Source organism: Micromesistius poutassou, assembly GCF_964030765.1.
Source record: "Micromesistius poutassou genome assembly, chromosome: 1".
In the NCBI taxonomy this organism is placed as follows: domain Eukaryota; kingdom Metazoa; phylum Chordata; class Actinopteri; order Gadiformes; family Gadidae; genus Micromesistius; species Micromesistius poutassou.
Window position 1 is genome coordinate 17,098,164 of NC_140271.1, and position 18,945 is coordinate 17,117,108.

Here is an 18,945-nt window from a genome sequence, read left to right on the forward strand (position 1 = left end):
TTCGTATCGTTCGTTCTCCGAGACTCGACTCCCAGCTCCACCCACTAGTCACTGAGTCGCTGACGCTGACTCGCGAGTCGCTGTTCGTTCACTGACTGTGTTTAGTGGTGAAGACTCAAGGACTGAGACGTCACGAGAGCCAGCCGGGCAACAACATCCCGATTCCGAACATGATGCGCTCCTCAGCTTAGTTAATGTTGTGTTGATTGATGACCGTTTGCACCATTGCGCGATCGTGATTCGTTTGAGAATGAGAACAAGGGAGGAGCTGAGTCTGACCAACTCAGCTGAGAACCGTGATTCACCGCTGCCGGAAATGCGACTGAACGAATGAACGAACGAATGAACTAACGATTCTGAATGATTCTTCTTGGCGAACTGAGAGACGCGTACTGAATCAAGCAAACAAATCATGAAATCCACCACTAGTGGGGAGGGGGATGGGGATTGTCTGTTTATTTCTTACCGTTTGTATTTTATGTATGTCTGAAAATCAGAAAATAAAGTTTATTAAAAAAAAGAAATGAATCCATGAAACCATCGCTTCTCAAACATCATCTTACAACCAAACACGCAGTGCTGAAAGACAAACCAGTTGATTTTTCCTAAGAAATCATTGCGCAACAGTTCCGCGAATATTTCTCAGTGATGGCCGAAGCGAACAACTGGAAGAGAAACCCGTTCAGCATCAAAACCTCTGCAGTGCCCGAAGACTTCACTGTTGGTGAGCAGGAGTGTTTCACAGAATCATAATGCAACAAAACATTAAAGCCTGCTTTCAGAAGTTGTTGTTGGACTTTTGGAAACAGCAACACAGCGAATAGCCTGCGCTTTTGGACAACGCTGTGTGCTTTCCCCTTTCTTTTGCAACAACATAGCCGTGCGAGAAAGTCGTCATTTGCCATCATAAAAACCAAATACAGAAGCAAGAGCACCTGAGACTGAAATTGACCTCAATATTGCTGAGGTCAATATAATTGACCTCAAACATTGCAGGACCATGTTCGTAGAGGCAGGCACACTCTTCTCATTAGGCTTTTAGAAGTTCAGTTATCAACGTGCTTGCAAACCTTTAATATTATTTGTATTTAGCCTAACATTTTTCAAACAGGTCGATATACAGTTGTTATTCTTAATGTTGTCACTTGGTGTGTGTGTGTGTGTGTGTGTGTGTCAGTTCTAGTGCTACCCTTTGTACAGTTGACAACTGTTAACAATAAATAATATTATTTTAAGGAATAAATGGGACTGTAGCTGTAGGTCATAATGGTGGTACTTGGAGAGACTAATATTTTCTGAGGTTGTACGCGGTATGAAAAGTTTGAGAACCACTGGTGTAGACCATTCAAATGAGGCTTGCGAGAAACCCGGCTAGGTCAATAAGTGCTGGAACCATAATCGCCTAAATGTTTTGATGCAAATTGACTTTACTCAGAGTTTGTGTGTGTGTGTGTGTGTGTGTGTGTGTGTGTGTGTGTGTGTGTGCGCAGCTGGGTGGGTGCACAATGTTTGTCAGTTGAACCTTTTCCTCACAGTGCAAATATGTTTAAATGAGTGTTTTGAAATGGAATTAATTCATCTTTTTTTGTAAGCCTATGCTGTGAGTAACAGAGAAAATAATTAATTTGGTCAAATAATCTATTCTATTTATATATTTTTTTATTTTTTGGAAAAACACTGCTTATAGTGGCCGAGTAGTCCACTACAGCGTGTTAGGAATTACATTTTGGAGCAGGTATAATAAATACAACTTCATCATAACTTTAAGGGCAACTTCCGTCCCCCTGCCAAACTGCGTTGCTCTGGTACTGGAGAGACCACTAGTGTTTGCTGCAACGAACTGCAGCACAACTTTCTGCTGCATTTGGGCATTTTTTGTCGTTTAGTGAAGTCCTTCTAACTAGTTTGGCATAGTAAAGTAAACCTCTGTTTGCTTCTACCTATAGCTGGGAAGAAGACATTTGGGAATGGAAACAAACTATACTATTGTAATGAAGGACTGGGTATGAAGGAATTGACGGTGATTATTGATGAATTTAAGAGAAGAGCACAGCAACGGGTGGTGGAATCTGGGACAGTGTTGTGCATGAACGAGTTCAAAAGAACGCGTTCATTGAACACGTTCATTTTTCTGTGAACTTTGAACTGAACGCAACCCATTTGCAAACAAAGAACTTGAACGTGAACTTGTTGTGGTCACGTGACAAAGGCCAACCAGGGGAATTGCAGCCTTTCAGATTTCCGATACTTCAATCAATCAACTATTTAGACCATATGTCATAAAATGTTAAAATTAGATACGAAGAGAAGATAAACATACTCGGAACTTGTGATCCATACACAGCACCCGCTGATGTATTCATTGCTTTGAAGCTGGCAAAGACTCTACCAGACTTGGAGTTTGGAGATATTTACATTTATCTTATAGAGAATCCGTCACCTTATACCGCACAAAAATTTAAAGCCTACAGATGGGTTAACAACGCTGTTGTATGGGAGGTGAAAAACAGGAATATCTTCATAATCAAAGCAAAGGTGAATGTTACTATTCCACTATCCACTATGAAATGTCCCCTTTTGTCCGCGATTACATAGCCAATGTGGTCTTATTATAGCCCGATCATTCACTAAAAAACACATAGAAATATTAAAGCATCCAGCATATGATTTCAACAATGTGTGAGGGCAGGGATGATCACACAGTTGCTGTTACAGAATGCTGTGCGATTTAATCTGCACAGTGGAATGAGCGCTGTGCGGAAATGTTAGCGCATTTCAGAAGCAGGGAGATTCCATACAAAAATCGATGTCTAATTTGTCAGTTTGCCATGTGTATGCCTGGCACAAATAACTAATCTTTCCATCATGACGGTATTTGGACTTAGAGGAACCTAATGACTGTTTGTGTGGTAAAACTGGCGACGTCCTGATTATGTTACTAGGTTTCATTGCTGGAGTTCTTGCCCGCCAGCCAGTCGTTGTGATGTCTCGTGCAAAGTATGAATACCCGTCAATATTTGGGGACTCCATCCCCCGATTGTTGTGCAATAGGCCTACCGATATACATTTTCTCAATATGCAGTAGGCCTATCTATAACATTACAATATGTCATGGATGCAAGCCAAGACAATCAGTCGATAGCCAACACATGACAACACACACACGCACACACTTAACAATTTTTGATAATCCGATGCTATAGTATTCGTAAAGCAACACTGACATAGGAGGCTGCATTGGCTAATGTTGTTTGGATGCAGGTTGTTTTATAACAAGGAGCGGCAAAGTTGTAACCTGACTCTCGCCAGATGTTTTCGTTCCGCCTAGCTCCACTCATCCATCTGGGATCGGTCCTGTTGGGAGGTATTTGGGGACTACCAGAAAATGATAGAGCCAATCAGAACCGCCGGGCGGGATTTTTATAGATGTGACGTAGCGGAGAAGCGACTGTTTTGATTCAGACAACAATGGCGGCTCACATCGAGGAAGCAACCGTCAACATTGATGCTGCTATTTCATCCGTGTTGTCCAATCTAGCGAATATTCTTTCTTTAAAAGAACATCAGAGAACGGCTCTGAAGGCTTGGTGGAAACAATGTTTTGGCCCTTCTCCCGACCAGGTTTGAGACGTCAATAAAGATGACGGACAAGTGGTTTATCCAATCATATGCAAGGATTTTTGATAAGGCCCAGCCTTCTAAAACACCTCTCCAATGGAGCGATCCCAGTGTTTAGTGTTCTGAAATAAGGAGGCTTGTAGTAGGAACTGGGCTAGCTTCAATACAGCGCACAACGATACTTCAATGCATCGCTCTCATCCATTGATAATGCTTACATTCCCTCTAGAATCAATCGAGAACTTGTCCGGCCTCTAGCGCCATCTACTGGCCGGATGGTATCGTAACATCTCTCTTTACATAACAAATGAAGATGTCTAACAACTTTATAACTGTATCGCTGGCTATTATTAGAATGAGCCTGGTTAACATGAACATGTAATTGGAAACTCACATTCAGAATACAACAAGTCATGTGTATCTTACACTGGTGTAACATATCAACTTATCATCAGAGGATGCTGGTATGTTCTATTTACTAAACACCTTTTCAATACTCAACCATCCTCAGTGTCCAAACTATTTCTGTCGTTCTCAGGGCACATAGTCTTCGTATCTCAAGGGTTTCCGTATGTTCGATCTGGTCCTAGTGTGCAGTCTTTCTGTGCCCTGTGAACCCTCTGTTACCGCTGCCCCCTCTGCGACTTGTTGTTCTGTTTCAGAGGAAGGCTCTGGATACCAGTTACTGTCCAGAGTGGTATGTTCTCCAGTTGGAGATATCTCAAGTTGTTCTGGCACAGGACGAATGTCCCTTCGGTTTGATATGTCTTTCCATTCACTAGAATTACATAGGAACGTTCACCGAGTTGGTCTATGCACATTCCCAGGGACCACCGCGTGTCTTGGTCCTTGGGGTGAAGAAGGACTCTCACCGTCTGCCCTTGAATGATAGATAGAAGTCATGTTCCGTGCCCGGGCATCATAGTGCTGTTTCACTGTCTGTCCCCTTGCCAGCTTACTTTCAGTGACATTCTGTACCACTTTGGGCTTTAGTTGTGTTTCTCTGATGGGTAGGAGTGTGCGTGTCCGTCGGGACATGAGCCTTTGCACTGGGGAGCTACCCAGTCCTTCCGTTGGAGAACAGCCATGCCAGAACAGCTTTCCATGGGTCACTTCCCTCCAGGTATGCCTTTTTGAGCAGTGTTTTGGCGATTTTGACGGCTGACTCACTTTTTCCATTGCTCTGGCTGTGATAGGGGTATGACGTGTCATGCTTAAAGTCCCAGTCCTTGGCAAAGAGCTGAAAGTCCATTCCTGAAAATGGTGGGCCATTGTCAGTGAAAACAATGTGGGGAGTTCCATGTCTACTGAATTGTCTCTTGCAGCAGTCAATAACGGTGTATGCTGTGTAGTCTGTCAGTTCTTCCAGCTCCCAATAGTCAGAATAATAATCTACCATGATCAGGTATGTGTTTTTGTTTAGAGAGAACAAATCCATTCCCACTTTAGACCATGGGATGCAAGGAACTTGATTGGGCACCAGTGTTTCTTTCTGTTGTTGTCGCTGTACAGAGTTGCAGGTGGAACAGCTGTTTATGAGGTCCTTATATCCTTCGTCATGTCTGGCCAGAAGACAGTCGCGCGAGTTTTCCGGAGGCTGGCCTCTATTCCTGAATGGTGTGAATCTTTGTCAAGAACTCGTAGCGTAGCGTTGCAGGGGTGAGCACTCTGTTCCCTTTGAAAATGACGCCCTTGTCTATCATGAGTTTGTATTTGTATGTCCAGAAAGGCTGTAGTGACTGTCCTATGTCTTTTTTATTCTCAGGCCAGCCTCTGTTGATGCTTGCCTGAAGTGTCTGAAGCACTGGGTCTTGTGTTGTGTGCGTCTTGATAGTCTCTAGCATCTGAGTGGTGAAGTTTATATCACAGGCATGACTCACTTGTTCCAGTTCTGGCTGGGTGAGGCCTATGGCATAGACTGTGGTTGGGGTTTGCATCTGGGCGTGTTCTGTATTCGCTAGAGGTGCCCTGGACAGGAAGTATGCGATGTGTAGCTCCTTGCCTGGCTTGTAGATCACTCTGAGCTGGTATCTCTGTAGCCTGAGCATCATCCGTTGTAGCCTCTTTGGTGCTGAAAGCAAAGATTTTTAAAAAATAGTTTCCAATGGTTTATGGTCGGTATGTACCGTGACATATTCTCTGCCAAGCAAGTATTGGTCAAACTTATCACATGCAAAGACAATGGCCAGGCACTCTTTTTCAATTTGCGCGTACCTTTGTTCTGTGTCTGTCAGTGTTCTAGATGCGAACGCCACTGGTTGTCCATTCTGTAGAAGGACCACTCCCAAGCCTGTCTCACTAGCATCACCCTGCAGAGTGACTTCTTCCTTGAGGTCGTAGTATTTAGGTGGTGCGTGATTAGGCACTTAATGGTCTCCAGCGCTGCGTCGTGTGCTGGCAGCCATGTCCAGTCTACATCTTTGTCGGTCAGACGTCGGAGAGGCTCGCACACATCTGATAGGCTAGGGAGAAACTTTGATAGATAGTTCACAAACCCTAAGAGTCTCTGGAGAGACTTGACATTTGTCGGTGCCTGCATGTTCTGCACAGCTGTAATTTTGTCAGGATCTGGACGCAGGCCCTCTGATGTGAGGCAATGACCCATGTATGTGACACTGGGAAGTTTGAGCTTCAGTTTTTTTTTGTTGAGCTTCAAGTTGACTTCTCTGGCTCTTTGCAATAGGGCTTCAAGATTGTTGTCATGGTCTGCCATGGCTTCCTCATTGGTATCTCCACATCCATACACGAGATGATGTCATCCGCTATTACGCTCACCCCTTTCAGGCCCTGAAGTGCCTCGTGTTGCCGCCTCTGATATTCCTCCGCTGCTGGTTTTATGCCGAATGGCATTCTCACCCATCTGTATCGTCCTTCCGGGGCCCAGAATGTGGTCAGATAACTGCTCGCTTGATCTAGTCGCACTTGCCAATAGCCATCTTTAGCATCTAATACTGAGAATATCTTGGCCTTTGCCAAGTCCGGCAGTATTTCTTCTACTGTGGGCATCTGGTAGTGTGATCTCAGTAGGGCCTTGTTCAGTGGACCCGGGTCCAGGCATATACGTAGCTTGTCTTTCTTCTCCGTCACCACCATGTTACTGATCCAGGGTGTCGGCTCTGTGACCTTGGCTATGATTCCTTTCTGTTCCATTTCCCTTATGGCTGTGGTTACTCTGTCTTTTATCGGGATTGGCGTCCGCCGTGGCAACTGCTGCACAGGCCTCACCTTGTGGTCTATCTCTAGGTGCAACTCACCCCTGAGGCATCCCAGTTCGTCGAAAACGTCCTCATATGTGGAGACGATTTCTTCTGCTGTTTTTGGTGTGACTGTGTCTGGGAGATTTTGGGTGTTGACACTATGTATGACATGCTTGGGGTCTATGTGAATTAGGTCCAGTCTCTGGCAGGTGTCGGCTGAGAGTAACGGTATCTGTGATGTCTCCATTATCTGAAACTTGAGGATGTGTGTTGTGCCATTATGTTCTGCTTTGAGCTCATATTGTCCTCTGGGTCTTATCAATGTGCCATCATACAATTTCAGCATTGCTTTACTGGGTAACAGAGCTGGGTTACCGTCTTGTAGTATGCGTTGTAGGTCAGTGAAGCCCATTACATTGACCATAGATCCTGTGTCCAGCTGACATTTTAAAGTCTGTCCAGGATCATAGTCCAGTGACTCTTCATTGTGTGTGGCTAGCTTGAGATTTACAAACCATTTGTTTGGAACATTGTCTAGACAGTTCACTTGACAGATGTACCACATTGTATCTGATTCTTCTGGCTGGCTGTCATCCTCTACAAGATTTACATGAGGTTTGTTCTGTGCACTCCTACACACCCGTGCAAAATGATTTATTTTCCCACATACCTTGCATGTGACTCCGTATGCAGGGCATTTGCCTCTTGCGTGCATCGATCCACAGTATTGACAGACTGATTCTTTATCTTGCCTCTGCTTATTGTTACTGGCTACATTGTGTTGTTTGGGCCCCTTCTGGGTACGTGGTTCTGACTGATGTTCACGGGAGGCATATCTGTGGCTTGACTCTGAATTCTGTGCCCGGGATGTGTAATGTACTGACTCTTGTTCTCCTCCTATTTTCTTAATTTGGATTAGTGTTCACTGGAGCGACACATGGTAATAGCTTTCGTCAGGGTGAGATTGGGTTCTCTAAGCATGCGTGCCTGTGAGCTTGAATCCTTTGTGCCAATGACAAGTCTATCCCTAATGAGGTCTTCCTTAAGCGCGTCAAATTCACATGTGTCCGCTAGCTTTCTCACTTTGGCCACATACTGCTCTGTTGTTTCACACTGGCTTTGTTTGCAGTCATTAAACACAAATCTTTCATATATCACATTCCTGTTTGGCTCAAAATGTTTCTGAAGCGCATGTAATATTTTCGTCGGATCCTCCCTGTCTGTATTTTCCATGTGCAGGTGCCTTTGAAGCTGGTGACATTCCTTACCCATGATCGTCAATAGAGTTGCCACTCTTATTTTCTTATCTTTCTTGTCCAGTCCTATCGCAATCTCGTAACTTTCCCATTGTGCACGAAAAAAAATCCAGTTGTTGTAGACATCACCTTTCATATCCATTGACTCCGGTGCTGGAATGTTGTACGCCATGCTGCTAGCTTGTCGTTTAGCTGTTCGTGCAGCTAACGTTTTGCGGCTATATCTGATGAATCCACTCATAAAACAAAGCTTTCTTCAGGTCCTGACTTCTGACACCATGTTTAGTGTTCTGAAATAAGGAGGCTTGTAGTAGGAACTGGGCTAGCTTTAATACAGTGCACAACAATACTTCAATGCATCGCTCTCATCCATTGATAATGCTTACATTCCCTCTAGAATCAATCGAGTACTTGTCCGGCCTCTAGCGCCATCTACTGGCCGGATGGTATCGTAACACCCAGGTGGATGAGTGGAGCTAGGTGGCACGAAATTCATCTGGCGAGAGTCAGGTTAGCAAAGTTGTGCCTTGCAATGCAAACACGACAATAATTGGCACCAATCTGGCGCATTTAGAGAGCAATCAACTGAATAAATGCAAGGTATATAGCCTATCGGAGACTGGCACGCAATCAGTGCACTTGCAAATGAGAGCTTGCAGTAGGCTATGACCGATCGTGGTGTGACATTATTTAACCATCCATCTACAGCAAATACGATCAGACAGAGATCATTGAACACATACACAAAGCACATTCGTCCAACCACGGCGGATGCTGACAGACCCACAACGAGCCAAACATCACCACAGCGGGTGTCCACTCTCTCTCGCTCTCTCTCTCGCGCACGCACATACACAATCACTCCAACTTCTCCAACTCCAAGGCTGCCAACCACAAGGCCTACATAACCATGCAGTATGCCGAACCCGGAAAGGACACGTGCACAGTCGCATCTTATGCACAACAATCAGTTCTATCATCACAATTCAGTCACTGCAAAGATTTAAAAATAGCCTCTTACCTTAAGTTAGAATAGAACCAAAGTGTGTGAGTTATACACTCTGGTTTAGCTTTCGCTTGCTATCCGTTTTTAGTATGACTTTGCATATGCGCATAGGACTGGCTGGCTCCGCTTGGTAAAAAATAGAACATATTTGTGAATAAATGTTTTGAATTCTGAATACTGGACATGGTGAGCTTAAAACATTTAAGTGACTTTCAGGGGTCTCATGGGAAAATCGGGGGGGTCGAGCCTCCCCCCCCGGACCCCCCCGTATTTCGCCCACTGGATATAACTCTTACTACCGGTATATCGCCCAGCCCTAGCATGCACAACACTATATGGAAACATCAACAAATTGGCAACCCCTGCGCAACACCCCTGCGCCCCATACCCTTCATTTTCATTTCTCACTTAAAAAAAAAATGAACTGAACTTTGAACTAGTTCAAAATTTAAATAGTGAACTATGAACATGAACAGTTCACTTTCAACATGTGTGAACTGAACTTTGAACTAGTTCATGAAAAGTGTGAACTTGCACAACACTAAAGTGGCGTGTTGACGCTAACGCCGAGCTGCGGGTTGGGGTGGCTCATGCTAATAGGGCTGCCGGCGGCAAAGACAGCTTTGCGGGCTACACTAGAGATAGGGCCGGGAAATAGGTGTGCGTAGGCGGTACGCAGTGGCGGTTTTAGGCACGGGCGAAGCGGGCAGCCGCCGGGCGGCATTATTTCATGTCACATTAGGGCGGCACGAGCACACAAGCAAAAAAAAATCATCTGTGCCGCAAAGCGGTTTTCTATTATCTATTAGTGATGGCTCGTTCGCGAACGAATCACTTTGAACGAATGACTCTTTAACATGAATGAACTGACCTGATTCCCCATTTCAGTTTGTCTTGTTCGTATCGTTCGTTCTCCGAGACTCGACTCCCAGCTCCACCCACTAGTCGCTGAGTCACGCTGACTCGCGAGTCGCCGTTCGTTCACTGACTGTGTTTAGCAGTGAAGACTCGAGGACTGAGAAGTCACGAGAGTCAGCCGGGCAACAACATCCCGATTCCGAACTTGAAGCGCTCCTCAGCTAAAAGGAACTTAGTTAATGTTGTGTTGATTGATGACCGTTTGCACCATTGCACGATCGTGATTCATTTGAGAACGAGAACGAGGGAGGAGCTGAGTCTGAACGACTCGGCTGAGAATGTGCATTCGCAATTCGTTTGAACGAGAACGAGGGAGCAGCCGAGTCTTACCGACTCAGTGACTGAGAATCATGATTCACCGCTACCGGAAATGCGAACGAACGAACGAATGACTCTTCTTGGCGAACTGACCGACGCAAACTGATTCAAAAGAAACCTTGTGCCCCCCCAGAGATGGCACCAGTGCCAGTATCCCAAGGACTGTACTGGATTTTGATGGGCAAAACAGCCCAATGAGCACACCACATGATATGTACGTTATACATATGTACGAATATAGTTAACCTGTGTTCTAAACTAACACACACATAACCAGCCTTTCTTCAGGTCAAGGCCTGAGCCGGAGGCCGGATGTCCCAACATGGAGAGATGCTAGAGACTCAGACAATGCACCACACATTCGCAAGAACAGGTGTGTAGTACGCCTTTCAACTTTTATGTCATGACTCATAAGATCCAGTCAACCCAGAAGACGGTTAGAAATCCCACCGTTGGACCACAGTCATTAACACATAGTCTAACCGCAGCCCAGGGCGCCTCCCGCCTTCCCCAAGGTTAGGGAGCTGAACGGGGAGCTGGATCCAGGTAACCCCCACGCCAGCCCTTATAACATCCAAAAACACACACACCAACCCTAAGCACACACACCTCGTTAGGAGGAAAACACAGCATAAGACCATACCACACAGATCATCTCACGCTCTTCTGAAGCAGAACTTCCACGGAGGCGAAGCTCCAGACGACCTCAGCGCTGATAGGGACTTAGAAATATTCGATCGTTCACGCTTTACAAACCTGTATCACTTTTACCACTTTACTTAATAAATCCGAGGCCCTCGTGCTGACAGACTTTATTACCTCTCCATCTCATTTTCTCTGGTCAAGTAACTAGACAGACTGATTTTCCCAACAATTTGCAATAACTCTGTGTATGATTTTCTTCCCACTAAATGGACTGGATCTTGTGCACTAGGTTCCGTAGTAGGCACTAGTGATGATCTCAAACAAACTTGCTTCAACAAGGCTAATGTTCCTAAAGAACAGAGCCGCCTTGGACTACCTTGTAGCGGCTTTAATTGTATGCACAGTAATAGGTATAGAATGTTGCACTGATATAATTGGCTCTTCTGATAATATCACTGACATTTTGGATGATTTGTGTGAGGACATTGATGAACTGCACAAGCGCAACTCCGGGAATTGGGATTTATTGCGGGAATGGTTTGGGCACTAGGGTGATACAATTATTGAATATGTAATTTATGCAGTTGTCCTACTTCTCTTCATGACACTCACCACTTGCCTCAAAGCTATTCTTGCGTCCTGCTTCAAATCCACAAACAATATGATGGTGAATGTTCTTTTGGCGGAACTTCCTATAGAGTACTTTCCACATGTAGATCCACGCTTTGATGTTGAGAACATTTACTTTGACCATGCATATATCATCTAGCTCTACATAGCCTACATATGGTATCCCTAGACAAAGTGACAGTCAGCGACAGGAGCGAGGGACAACTTGAAAATGACCACTGTTGCCACAGTTACCATTGACCCCCTGTCCAATAAGCAGTTAACCATTAACCCTCCTAGGCTAATAGCTACCTTAGGACACAACCCAGCAAATTGGAGGCTTCAGGTTGATTGATTTCAACTGAACCAATGCAGCCCCCTACTGATGAATGACTCCGTGGGCTCCATGCTGACGTGGGCTTGTAACCCCTAGGACACTGACCCGGTGAGGAAACCCGGGTTATCACACTCTCTGGCATAGTGACCTGGGGCCTCATTTATAAAGGTCTCTCCACACGAAAATGTTGCGGAAACAGGGAGGAAGTGTGAAAAGAGTGTGCAGTTCTAGTTTCACCCAGGAGTAAAGGTCCCGCAAAGTTTTACAAACGGCAATCTCCGGAGACGATAACAGGAAGTTGGAAAAAAAAAGAAGAATAACACTCTTTGGATACCTAACGCACATCACGCCAGGCACGGTGCCAGGATTTTTTCTCTCCTGGTGCTAATGGGCAGCTTGACCGATAGGTGGGGGTGCTAAGAAAATAATTGATTTTCACGGATTTTCACATCAGTTACTTTATAAAGAGGTTCTGTTTTTTTCAATAAAAGCAGCTATGATACAAAGGGGCTTAACTGGGGCTACACTGATTTTTGACGGGGCTATAGCACCCACTAGCCCCGGTGTAGCGCCGTCCCTGCATCACGCATATCAATTTGGATTTATTTATTCATTTTAAGCACCCATTATGAAAATATTAATTAATTAATTAAGGAAATATTATGTTCTCACTACAACCCTTTCAAATCACAGTCCTTGGCCAGACCAACTGTATCACTAAAGTTTCATTAATTAGCCTAATACATATATATGTAGGCCTACATTCAATTAGCCTGTAGGCTATAGTAATTAATTATCCTATTGGCACAAGGCCTATAAATAATGCTCCTGGTGGCCTCTGTATTCTAACGAGCTAAAATATGGCAGCTTTGGCATTGCTTGAGGATTTGGCGAGGGGTATGAGACGCAAGCGCATTTTTCATTATGAGATAAGATAATAAGTATTTCTTTCTGCAACTAAGTTGATGTGTTAAAAATGTAGGAACTAGAGTTTCTTCTGTATTTCCTTTACTTTTTAATCTCATTCCGACTATTTAATATAATAGTAAACATAGAATGACTTTGGATCGTATATTATGTGGTGTAAAAGGTCAAAGAGAGAAAAAAAAGTTGTGCAAGTGGAACCATACCATAGATGCATGTGTGCAGACTTTCCACCGTCTTTTCGCCATCCGGTGTGTGTTGACAGGAAGTCTTTCATCAGCTCTGTCAAACAAAAACATGTTGGGTGCAATGTGCACCGCTATGCTCATAAACCTTAAGAAACCACTACATAGTTTACACATCTCCAAAAGTCATCCACACAACAAGACACACCATTGTATATAATATAAGTGTTTTCTTTGTATTTTTTAAACTGAATTTAGGTACTGCAAACTCCTGATTTTGTGATGTGTATATGTAATTATGAAATTGTTATATATGATAACAGACTTTTTAGTGATCTGAGGGTTTGCCATCTACTATGAGTGTGTGTGCCTGTGTATTGGTGTGCCAGCACTGCCTTCTATCAGGTGTGAGTTCCAATATCCTAAGAAGAACTGTAAGAAATTACATTTTATAGAGTACTCTATAACAACTTGTAGACCACCGTCGTCCATATTGATGGTTGGATACCCAATATGAAGAAAATCTTTTAGATGCTTGCACACCGCAACATGAAACTTTACCCGAGCGGCCAACAACCACCTCATGGTGCATTGTTTTGGAATTTGCTCAAATAATTATAACAAAATGTTTTATAAAAAGTAGCCAAAAAATAAAGACTGTGCTAACCCATTTACGGGAAGATAATGGAAATGTACCATACTGGTATGAGAATGAGAGTGTAACATACTCGTAAGAGAATGAGAATGTACTGTCCTGGTAAGTGAATGAGAATGTACCATCATGGGAAGACAATGAGAATGTAACGTCCTGGATAGAAAATTAGAATGTACCGCCATGAAAAGAGAATGCGAATGTATCATCCTGGAAGCCAAAGCATGATGTGGTGGTGATGGTGATGTGATGGTGGTTTTATGGCCTAAAGCTATCTGCGTCACTTGGTCCAAGGGGTTTTGTTCAGGTTTAGCTTTTGATACCGTAACAGAGAATATTTAGTGCTATGACTAAGGGTTGTACAAAAGTACATTTGACTTTGTTGATAAAGATCAAACTTACTTTCCTCACATCAATCAACAATAATGATGTGGCAGTATATCAGACTCAAACACTAATTTGTTTAACACACAGACAAGTTCAAGTAAACTGCAATTTATAAATAGTAGATTTTAGATTATTCACATTAATTTGCATTACTTTAAAAAAATTATTGTGTATTTATAGTGAGGCAGAAAGTAATGTTTGCAATGCACAGTAAAGACAGTTTCTATTAAGTTATAGGTGGTATGGGAATATGGTTAGTGATGTGATTCAAAGATTCAATAAAAGGTTGTAATTATATGTTTTTTATTTAAATTAGTATATCAAATACATTTGCAGGTATGCAAAATGCAAGACAAATATTTTGATGAATCAGTTCCATCTTTAAACAATTCTGTACAACATATGCATTCAACAACAGGCTAAATATGACCTACCCTTTTCAGCAGTATCAGAAAAAGAATTACATAATAGAAATTGGCATGAAATGTTATTAACTTGACTTGGACTATAACCACTTACCAAATTTGGTGCAAATAATCTGTGCTTAACTTTGTGATATTCAGCAAAGGAGCCAAGCTTTCCCCCACCATCAAAAAAAAAACTCCCCCTCACCTCTCCATTGTTGCAAAGCTTTCAGTCTCTAACGCTGAAAATAAATAACACAACCCCCGTGCAAAATATCTTTCAAATATAGAGCATCTAGTCAAGAGAATATCGTCTAGCTCACACCCAGAACCCAGAAAGCTTTTTCAAACCACTGCCCACTGTGTGCACATCAGGCATGTTGGCTGACGACCTCAGTGAATTCATTTCTGAACAACGTGTATACATCGTTCTTCTGCTTCACACAGATTAAGTTAAGTTATTAAATTAAGAAGTTAAGCAGTTTTTTAACCTTCCTAATTATAAGTACCTATCTGCCTGGTCTGACACCAAGCGCCACCCAAGTTATTTTCGGTATTACAACAACTATTTTATCAATTTGACATACCTGTAATTCTTTTACAGGTACCTTTTACCTGTAAAAAAAATTACATTTCATAACATTTCATTTCATTCTTTTCCACTAAACTGATTGGACCTCAGCAGTAATAGGGAGAAAATGAGGAGGGGGGTCCCTCCTAATTTATGACTTTGCACACATTTATGACTTTGCACACATTCTATCAATTTCCCCCAGGCAATCATTCTAGAGAGCTCCACAATGATGGGAGGACGAAGCAGATGGACCTAACGCCTGCAAGTGCCCCTCATGTCCTCGTAGACGTCGCTGGGGTTGGCCCGGTGGGGAGGTCTCACAGCATTAACGTGCATGGTCTTCATCTGGCACAAGGAGAAGGTCATTACAGTCAGATTACACACACACATGCCAGCACCCAATCAAACACACATTAATGTACGCATGCATGCACGTGTAACGCACGCGCATACGTCACTCATACCTGCAAACACAAACACAGACATATTCTTTTTTTTTTTTGTGCATATTCATGCACTTGCATAATACTTTCATATACTTGCACAAGCACACACACACGCAATTATACACACATGGAATTACACACGCACATGCATTGGCACATAGACTCACACACGTTTACATACATAATGATAAAACATTTTATTCAGATATGGCGCTTGTCAAAGATACAAAAATATATTATGCATGCATACCTTTCGAATGATCCACATCGACACCAGAACACCGAGAAGTAGCAGGATGACAATGCACAGCACAACTACTAGGACCATAGGGAAGGTTTCATCTGTTTCATCTGCTTCATCTGCATCTAGGAGATACAGTCAACAAGAGAAAACCCTTTCACTGGCCTGAAGTTTAATCTTAAACTGAAACTGACTATTTTTGGTGTTTTGGATTTTTCCTCACTTTAACAATGTTCACCCCATTTCATGATGTTTGTATCTGTGACCCGGACATGTGTGGAGGAACAGAATAAAAAAACAAACATAATGATGTGTAGTAAACTCAAAGTATACTCACCATGAACCACCAGGAGAACAGAGCCGACTCCACTCGTCCTGATGATATTCAAATCTTCATTTAACACTGTGTGCTCACAGTGGTAGAAACCTGTGTCTAGTGCTGTCAGGTTGGTTATTGTGATGAGCAGTTCTGTGGGCCCTGTCTTGTCTGTCTTGACTCTTGGCATCCATTCATCTTTAATGGTCATTGTGTCACCCAGGTTCCATTGGAGGAAAGTCAAGTTATCGTAGCAAACCTTTGATAAATACAAATGCTCTTGTTTTGATGTTGAACTGCAGCTAATTTTGACCGATTCACCAGGTTTTCTCCATTGGATGCAACTGTTCTTCGCAGCTGAAAATATATAAAAACATAAATAGATACATATTATTTACATGCAAACATATATATGGACCGACAAACAGACTGACAAATTGTTTTGTATTACGTTAGCCTTAAACCGGTATCAAACCATAAGCAGTAACATGACTTTAGTAAACCAGAGGCTCAATTTGAACTCTCAACTGGCAACACATGTCTTTATTTTCAGAATCTGGCTTTTTGTCTTACCTCGGCTACTGGAGAGTGTGAGGGAGAGGAAGAAGAGGACAGAGACTGCTAAGCAACTTGCACGCATTTTGAAACTGACTGCAGTGTGAAAGGGAGTTGGAGTTAGAGACAGCGGGCTGTATTCACAAAGCTTTTGATCTTACCGCTGGGAGTGCTCCTAACTCAGGCTTAAAGTTTTTACGTATGAGTTTTTTCATAAAAGTTTTTCTTAAAAGTAATTCACAAAGCCGCTGATGGTGTGTTCCAGATGCCTCCGACACCAGCCTTCTGAGTTTCACTTGTGACGTAATTTCCTGTCTCGTAGCACTTATAGCGTTCCTGTTCCTCTGTGATCGTGTCATGTCATTGGCTAGTCATTGTTATTGTTAGCTACATTAGCCTCTTTAGCAAACCAGCTCGAAAACGGACAACACAACTTTACATTGTATTGCACACAAAGCAATGTAATCAAGTGTGTAAGAGAATTTAAAATCGACATTGAAATTACCAACGTGGTACAAATACAAAGAAAATATAGTTGCAAGCAACCATGAAGGGGTCCTACTGTATGACCGCCAGTATGACTGTATGACCGCCAGTATGACTGTATGACTGTATGACCGCCAGTATGACTGTATGACCGCCAGTATGACTGTATGACCGACAGTATGACTGTGTGACCGTATGACAGACAGTATGACAGTATGACAGACAGTATGACCAACAGTATGACTGTGTGACCGTATGACAGACAGTATGACAGTATGACAGACAGTATGACAGTATGACCGACAGTATGACCGACAGTATGACAGTATGACAGTATGACAGACAGTATGACAGTATGACTGACAGTATGACAGTATGACTGTGTGACCGTATGACAGACAGTATGACAGTATGACAGTATGACCGACAGTATGACAGTATGACAGTATGACTGACAGTATGACAGTATGACTGTGTGACCGTATGACAGACAGTATGACAGTATGACTGACAGTATGACAGTATGACTGTGTGACCGTATGACAGACAGTATGACAGTATGACAGTATGACCGACAGTATGACAGTATGACAGTATGACTGACAGTATGACAGTATGACTGTGTGACCGTATGACAGACAGTATGACAGTATGACTGACAGTATGACAGTATGACTGTGTGACCGTATGACAGACAGTATGACAGTATGACCGACAGTATGACAGTATGACAGTATGACAGACAGTATGACAGTATGACAGACAGTATGACAGTATGACCGACAGTATGACAGTATGACAGTATGACAGACAGTATGACAGACAGTATGACAGTATGACAGACAGTATGACAGTATGACAGACAGTATGACAGTATGACAGTATGACCGACAGTATGACAGTATGACTGACAGTATGACAGGGCTCCAGACTGCGACCAAGTGGTCGCATTTTGCGACCAAAATTTGAGAATGTGCGACTGAATTTTACATCTGGTCGCGCATGTGTGACCGGTAAATTTGCCCTTTTTTATTTTTTATTTTTACACGTTAAACGTGGAAGGGGCGCGTCAATGAATCCGGAATCTGTAGCAGGCCAATGAGTGTGAGAAGGATAGGGAATGGCCACTGTAAGTGGCTCATGTGTGGAAGGGGAGGGTCATAGAGATTATCGAGCGCAGGAAACCAGCGCGGGTCTGTGAGAAGGAGAAAGATCTCAACCTGCAGTTAGAACAATGAGAAAGCAACAATTGATCCATTCTTCCGACCTGCGGCACGTCTACAGAGTCGGAGGATGATAATTCAGAGCATTGTGTGGCTAAAAAGGGCCGAACCCAACATTTTTGTTGGGATTCTACGACTGGCGCTCGTAGAACCTTCTTAGGTCTACCGTAGTGATGTTTCAGCTCCTGCAGTCTCCGCCACTGTACAGTAACCTTTAGAAATCCCCGTTGTGCATGTTCATTCCAAGTTCGCGTCCGTATACCAATTGAGGCCAAATTAAACGGCATGTTTGAATTAAGGATATTGTCTCGGTTGTTCTTTATTTTGGGCCGTGGGTACAGCAGGCAAGGTCAGCTCGACTCGCTTCCAATAATTTCAAAAACCCGCAACTTCAAAAAAATATTTTATTTATTTTACAATTCAAAAATTAAGGGAATGATACTGGGAAACGAATAAACCATTATAAGCAACGAGTGAACTTAATAAGCGATCTAAATACTTTTAGTTTTCACCTTAAATATGCGACAGATGTAATTAAGGCAACCTGGTCTCACAGGAGTCCGTGAAATGAGTCTGTCTACGTCCCGTTTGCAAAAAATAATGCCCATAAACTGTTTGAATATTAAGGGCTGCCTAATATTCATTCGA

The 18,945-nt window shown here is 43.0% G+C and overlaps 1 protein-coding gene across 2 annotated transcripts; it reads right to left on the minus strand.

The window, feature by feature from the left end:
• Nucleotides 1–14,338: 14,338 nt before the first annotated feature.
• Nucleotides 14,339–16,873, minus strand: LOC311373727 (uncharacterized protein). Of its 2 annotated transcripts, none has more exons than XM_084488137.1 (4): nt 16,750–16,873; nt 16,055–16,390; nt 15,727–15,842; nt 14,339–15,375 (listed from the first exon to the last, which is right to left on the minus strand). In XM_084488137.1, exons 2-4 carry the CDS (start codon nt 16,242–16,244, stop codon nt 15,283–15,285), a joined length of 399 nt encoding a protein of 132 aa, XP_084344263.1. In that variant the 5' UTR covers nt 16,245–16,390; nt 16,750–16,873; the 3' UTR covers nt 14,339–15,282. The 2 variants fall into 2 exon arrangements, with proteins under 2 accessions (XP_084344263.1, XP_084344262.1); XM_084488136.1 differs by having other exon boundaries at nt 16,607–16,858.
• Nucleotides 16,874–18,945: the final 2,072 nt, after the last annotated feature.

Coding starts and splice junctions, on each gene's coding strand:
- LOC311373727 (XM_084488136.1), bottom strand. CDS start 16,673: ATGCGTGCAAGTTGCTTAGCAGTCTCTGTCCTCTTCTTCCTCTCCCTC. Junction 16,391..16,606: donor CACACTCTCCAGTAGCCGAG/GTAAGACAAAAA, acceptor ATATATTTTCAG/CTGCGAAGAACAGTTGCATC. Junction 15,843..16,054: donor TGTTCTCCTGGTGGTTCATG/GTGAGTATACTT, acceptor TGTATCTCCTAG/ATGCAGATGAAGCAGATGAA.